At 59.8% G+C, this 7208-nt stretch overlaps 1 protein-coding gene across 1 annotated transcript in view; it reads right to left on the bottom strand.

Moving 5' to 3' along the window:
• Nucleotides 1-7208, bottom strand: part of LOC106897386 (chromodomain-helicase-DNA-binding protein 3-like) — a 132178-nt gene that overhangs the window by 40770 nt on the left and 84200 nt on the right. Inside the window, exons 14-16 of the mRNA XM_014957981.1 lie at nt 4853-5084; nt 1983-2149; nt 701-899 (exon numbers count right to left, since the gene is read on the bottom strand). Coding sequence (XP_014813467.1) covers nt 701-899; nt 1983-2149; nt 4853-5084 — 598 coding nt within the window. The remainder of the gene's footprint in view (nt 1-700; nt 900-1982; nt 2150-4852; nt 5085-7208) is intronic.

The raw sequence follows: 7208 nt of genomic DNA, 5'->3' as shown, positions 1-7208 counted from the left end.
CACCTGGGTACCCCCGCACCCCCACACCCAGGTACCCCTGTACTCAAGTACCCCCACACCTCAACACCTGGGCACCCCCACACCCAGGTACCCCCGCATCTGGGTACCCCCACACGCCAACACCCAGGTACCCCCGAAACCAACACCCAGGTACCCCTGCACCCGGGTACCCCAACACCCAGGTACCCCCACACCCGGGCACCCCTACACCTCAACACCTGGGCACCCCTGCACTCAGGTACCCCCGCACCCAGGTACCCCTGTACCCAGGTACCCCCACACCTGGGTACCCCAACACCCAGGTACCCCTATACCCAGGTACCCCTGCCAGGGACCCGCTTGTCCTTGCACCAGCTCCTCCCAGTGCCTCCCAGTACCTTCCCAGTGCCTTCCCAGTGTGTCCCAGTACCTCCCAGTGCCTCCCAGTGCCCACCTTGGTCCCCCTGGGTGGCATCGTTGTAGTTGATCTACTTGGGCACCATCTTGCCCTTGCCCAGGTTGCCACCCAGGTCCTCCCAGTGTGTCCCAGTGCCTTCCCAGTGCCTCCCAGTCCATCCCAGTGCCCATCTTGGTCCTTCTGGGCAGTGTTGTTGTACTTGACCTGCTTGGGCACCAGCTTGCCCTCGCACCAGCTCCTCCCAGTGCCTTCCCAGTGCATCCTAGCACCTTCCCAGTGCCTCCCAGTCCATCCCAGTGCCTCCCAGTCCCTCCCAGTGCCCACCTTGGTCCTCCTGGGCGGCGTCGTTGTAGTTGACCTGCTTGCGCACCCGCTTGCCCTTGCCCAGGTTTCGGGCCAGGTCCTCCTGCTGCTGCTCGTAGTGGTGCCGCAGCAGCTTCTCCCAGTAGTCGGGGTCGACGTTCTCCTCCTGCTTGATGATCTCCCGCTCGATCTCCTCGATCTGCTGGGACACGGCCCATCAGCGGCCACCCTGAACCACCCAGGCCACCCATAGGAACCCTTCATCCCCATTTCCACCTCCATCATCTCCATCATCCCCATCTCTATTGTCTCCAGCGTTCCCATCTGCACCTCCATCATCCTCATCTCCATCATCTACATCTCCATCGTCCCCATCATTTCCATCTCCTTCATCCTCATCTCCACCTCCATCACCTACATCTCCATCATCCTCATCTCCACCTCCATCATCTACATCTCCATCATCTCCACTTCCATCATCCACATCTCCATTGTCTACATCTCCATCTCCTTCATCCTCATCTCCACCTCCATCACCTACATCTCCATCATCCTCATCTCCACCTCCATCATCTACATCTCCATCATCTCCACTTCCATCATCCACATCTCCATTGTCTACATCTCCATCTCCTTCATCCTCATCTCCATTGCCTACATCTGCATCTCCTTCATCCTCATCTCCATCATCTCCTCCTCCATCACCTACATCTCCTTCATCCTCATCTCCACCTCCATCTCCATCTCCTTCATCCTCATCTCCATCGTCCCCATCATCTCCCATCTCCATCACCTCCACCATCCCCATTACCTCCACCATTCCCATCTCCACCCCATCATACTCATCTCCATTGTCCCACCACCTCCATCGTCCCCCCCCATCATCTCTATTGTCCCCATCTCCGTCGTCCCCACCACCTCCATCTTCTCCATCATCCCCATCTCCGTCGTCCCCACCACCTCCATCTTCTCCATCATCCCCATCTCCGTCGTCCCCACCACCTCCATCTTCTCCATCTTCCCCATCTCCATCGTCCCCACCACCTCCATCTTCTCCATCATCCCCATCTCCATCGTCCCCACCACCTCCATCTTCTCCATCATCCCCATTTCCATCGTCCCCACCACCTCCATCTTCTCCATCTTCCCCATTTCCATCGTCCCCACCATCTCCATCTTCTCCACCATCCCCATTTCCATCGTCCCCACCACCTCCATCGTCTCCATCGTCCCCATCTCCGTCGTCCCCACTGTCCCCACCGTCCCCGTCCCCTGGGCGCACCTTGTCCTCCTCCCGCACGACGTACTGGGCCACCTTGAAGGAGCTGAGATACTCGTTCATGTTCTGGACGTCGGCGTCGTCGGTGGCGTCCTGGTTGCGGTCCAGCAGGCGGGCGATGGCCTCGTTGTCGTAGTGGATGACGCTACTGTCCTCCTCCTTGTTGTCCCCTGCGCCGGTGACACGCTGATGACACGGCCTGACGTGGGCCAGCAGGGCCTGCCACGGCTCAACACGGCCTCGGCACGCTCCGACATGGGCCAACACGGCCTTGTACGGCCCAGTATGGGCCAACATGGTCCAACACGGCCCAGTATGGGCCAACATGGTCCAACACGGCCCAACATGGCCCAGTATGGTCAACATGGTCCAATATGGCCCAGTATGGTCCAACATGGCCCAGCATGGCCAAGTATGGTCCAACATGGCCCAGTATGGCCCAGTACAGTCCAACATGGCCCAGTATGGCCCAGTACAGTCCAACATGGCCCAGTACAGTCCAACATGGTCCAATATGGCCCAGTATGGTCCAACACGGCCCAGCAAGGCCCAACATGGTCCAGTATGGTCAACATGGTCCAATATGGCCCAGTATGGTCCAACATGGCCCAGCATGGCCCAACATGGTCCAACATGGCCCAGTATGGCCCAGTACAGTCCAACATGGCCCAGTACAGTCCAACATGGCCCAGTACAGTCCAACATGGTCCAATATGGCCCAGTATGGTCCAACACGGCCCAGCAAGGCCCAACATGGTCCAACATGGCCCAGTATGGTCCAGTATGGTCCAACATAGTCAAGCACAGTCCAACATGGTCCAATATGGCCCAGTATGGACCAACATGGTCCAATATGGCCCAGTATGGACCAACATGGCCCAGCACAGCCCAACATGGTCCAATATGGCCCAGTATGGGCCAACACGGCCCAGCACGGTCCAACATGATCCAATATGGTCCTTTATAGTGCAACATGGCTCAGCACGGTCCAACATGATCCAATATGGCCCAGCATGGCCCAACATGGTCCAGCACGGCCCAACATAGGCTAACATGACCTAGTATGGCCCAGTAGAGCCCAGCATGGCCCAACATGGCCCAACACAGTCCAGTATGGTCCAATGTGGCCTCACACAGCTCAACATGGCCCAATATGGTCCAACATGGCCCAGTACGGTCCAACATGGTCTTGTACGGCCCAACATGGTCCAACATGGCCCAGTATGGTCCAACATGGTCTAGCACAGCCCAATGTGGTCCAATACGGCCCAGTATGGTCCAACATGACCCAACATGATCTGGTACAGCCCAACATGACCCAACATGGTCCAACATGGGCTAACATGACCTAGTATGGCCTAGCGTGGCCCAACATGGCCCAATGTGGTCCAGCACGGCCCAGCACAGCCCACCATGGTCCAACAAGGCCCAGTATGGCCCAACATGACCCAACATGGCCCAGTACAGCCCAACACAGCCCAACATGGTCCAACATGGGCTGACATGACCTAGTATGGCCCAGCACGACCCAACATGGTTCAGCATGGCCCAGTACAGCCCAACATGGCCTGATATGACCCACTATGGCCCAACACGGTCCAACACAGCCTCACGTGGACCAACACAGCCCAAAACAGTCCAATGTGGCCCAGTATGGTCCAACACGACCCAACATGGCCTGACATGGCTCAACATGGTCCCACATGACCCAGCATGACCTTGCACATCCCAGTATGGCTTTGCAAGCCCAGTCACAGCCCACCATGGGCTCCCATGTCCTACCATGGCCTCCTACATCCCACCAGAGACTCCCACGTCCCACCACGGCCTCCCAAGGCCCACCAGAACCTCCTACATCTCATCACATCCCACCAGAGACTTCCACATCTCATCACGTCCCACCAGAGCCTCCCATGGCCCACCACGACCTCCCATGTCCCACCACAGCCTCCCATATCTCATCACGTCCCACCACAGCCTCCCATATCTCATCACGTCCCACCACGACCTCTCACACCTCATCATGTCCCACCAGAGCCCCCCCCATCTCAACACGTCCCACCAGACCCTCCTACATCTCACGTCCCACCAGAGCCTCCCATGGCCCACCACGACCTCCCATGTCCCACCAGAGCCTCCCACATCTCATCACGTTCCACCAGAGCCTCCCACATCTCAACACGTCCCACCAGAACCTCCTACATCTCACGTCCCACCAGAGCCTCCCATGGCCCACCACGACCTCCCATGTCCCACCAGAGCCTCCCACACCTCATCACGTCCCACCACGACCTCTCACACCTCATCATGTCCCACCACGACCTCCCTCATCTCATCACGTCCCACCACGACCTCCCACATCTCATCACGTCCCACCATGACCTCCCACATCTCATCACGTCCCACCATGACCTCCCACATCTCATCACGTCCCACCATGACCTCCCACATCTCATCACGTCCCACCACGACCTCCCACATCTCATCACGTCCCACCATGACCTCCCACATTTCATCACGTTCCACCATGACCTCCCACATCTCATCACGTCCCACCACAGCCTCCCATATCTCATCACGTCCCACCACAGCCTCCCACATCTCATCACGTCCCACCACAGCCTCCCACATCTCATCATGTCCCACCACGACCTCCCACATCTCATCACGTCCCACATCTCATCACGTCCCACATCTCATCACGTCCCACCACAGCCTCCCACATCTCATCACGTCCCACCACGTCCCACCACGACCTCCCACATCTCATCACGTCCCACCACGACTTCCCATATCTCATCACGTCCCACCACGACTTCCCACATCCCCCCTCCATCCCATCCCACCCATCCCCAACCCTGTCGGGTGCTGACCCTCGTTCTCATCCTTGAAGAGCTCCTCGGTGCCAAACTTGAGGATGTCATCGAGCTCCTGCTTGGACATGGAGCCCGCCTTGGAGCCCAGCCCCGGGCGCACCACCAGGTGCGTCAACATCATCTTGCGCTTGGCCACCTGCGTGATCCGTTCCTCCACCGACGCCCGCGTCACAAAGCGGTAGATCATCACCTTGTTGGCCTGGCCGATGCGGTGCGCCCGGCTGAAGGCCTGCGGGGACGGGGACACGTCGGGGAAGGGGACGTGGTGGAGACGGGGGAGGCGTCAGGGTGGTGAGGGACAGGGTGTGGGACACGGTGGGGGACATCAGAGCAGGGCCATGGCGGTGGGGGACACTGGGTGGGGAACACGGTGAAGGACATCAGCAGGGACGTTGTGGTAGGGGACACGGTGAGGGACACAGCAGTGGGGAACGTGGCGAGGGCCATGGTGGTGGGGGACATGGTGAGGAGAACATCAGAGCAGGACCATGGTGGTGGTGACGTGGCGGTGGGGGACATCAGAGCAGGACCATGGTGGTGGGAGACATCAGCATGGACACTGGTGGTGGGGACCACGGTGAGAGGAACACCACAGGAGGTGACGCCAGATTGCTGACAGGGTGCTGGGTGGGTGACAGGGCGTGGGGTGGGTGATACTGGGACGGTGACAGGGCTCTGGGACGGGTGACAGGGCGTGGGGTGGGTGCTGCTGGACGGGTGACAAGGTGCTGAGATGGGTGACAGGGTACTGACGTGGCGGTGGGGGACATCAGAGCAGGACCATGGTGGTGGGAGACATCAGCATGGACACTGGTGGTGGGGACCACGGTGAGAGGAACACCACAGGAGGTGACGCCAGATTGCTGACAGGGTGCTGGGTGGGTGACAGGGCGTGGGGTGGGTGATACTGGGACGGTGACAGGGCTCTGGGACGGGTGACAGGGCGTGGGGTGGGTGCTGCTGGACGGGTGACAAGGTGCTGAGATGGGTGACAGGGTACTGGGATGGGTGACAGGGTGCTGAGCAGGTGATGCTGGAAGGGTGACAAGGTGCTGGGACGGGTGACAAGATGCTGGGTGGGTGACAGGGTGCAGGTGACAAGGTGCTGAGCAGGTGATGCTGGGTGGGTGACAGGGTGCTGGGATGGGTGACAAGGTGCTGAGCAGTGATGCTGGGTGGGTGACAGGGTGCTGGGATGGGTGACAAGGTGCTGAGCAGTGATGCTGGGTGGGTGACAGGGTACTGGGACGGGTGACAAGGAGCTGGGAGGGGTGACAAGGTGCTGAGCAGGTGATGCTGGGTGGGTGACACTGGGTGGGTGACAGGGTGCAGGTGACAGGGTGCTGAGCAGGTGATGCTGGGTGGGTGACAGGGTGCTGAGATGGGTGACAAGGTGCTGAGCAGTGATGCTGGGTGGTGACAGGGTACTGGGATGGGTGACAAGGAGCTGGGATGGGTGACACCAGGTGGGTGACAGGGTGCAGGTGACAGGGTGCTGAGCAGGTGATGCTGGAAGGGTGACAAGGTGCTGGGACGGGTGACAAGATGCTGGGTGGGTGACAGGGTGCAGGTGACAAGGTGCTGAGCAGGTGATGCTGGAAGGGTGACAAGGTGCTGGGACGGGTGACAAGATGCTGGGTGGGTGACAGGGTGCAGGTGACAAGGTGCTGAGCAGGTGATGCTGGAAGGGTGACAAGGTGCTGGGACGGGTGACAAGATGCTGGGTGGGTGACAGGGTGCAGGTGACAAGGTGCTGAGCAGGTGATGCTGGAAGGGTGACAAGGTGCTGGGACGGGTGACAAGATGCTGGGTGGGTGACAGGGTGCAGGTGACAAGGTGCTGAGCAGGTGATGCTGGGTGGGTGACAGGGTGCTGGGATGGGTGACAAGGTGCTGAGCAGTGATGCTGGGTGGGTGACAGGGTGCTGGGATGGGTGACAAGGTGCTGAGCAGTGATGCTGGGTGGGTGACAGGGTACTGGGACGGGTGACAAGGAGCTGGGAGGGGTGACAAGGTGCTGAGCAGGTGATGCTGGGTGGGTGACACTGGGTGGGTGACAGGGTGCAGGTGACAGGGTGCTGAGCAGGTGATGCTGGGTGGGTGACAGGGTGCTGAGATGGGTGACAAGGTGCTGAGCAGTGATGCTGGGTGGTGACAGGGTACTGGGATGGGTGACAAGGAGCTGGGATGGGTGACACCAGGTGGGTGACAGGGTGCAGGTGACAGGGTGCTGAGCAGGTGATGCTGGGTGGGTGACAGGGTGCTGAGCAGGTGAAGCTGGAAGGGTGACAGGGTACTGGGATGGGTGACAAGGTGCTGGGATGGGTGACAAGGTGCGGGGCAGGGGACACTGG

This window comes from Calidris pugnax, unplaced genomic scaffold (genome assembly GCF_001431845.1).
Source record: "Calidris pugnax isolate Ruff unplaced genomic scaffold, ASM143184v1 scaffold392, whole genome shotgun sequence".
NCBI lineage: Eukaryota > Metazoa > Chordata > Aves > Charadriiformes > Scolopacidae > Calidris > Calidris pugnax.
This window is presented reverse-complemented; position numbering and strand designations above follow the sequence as displayed.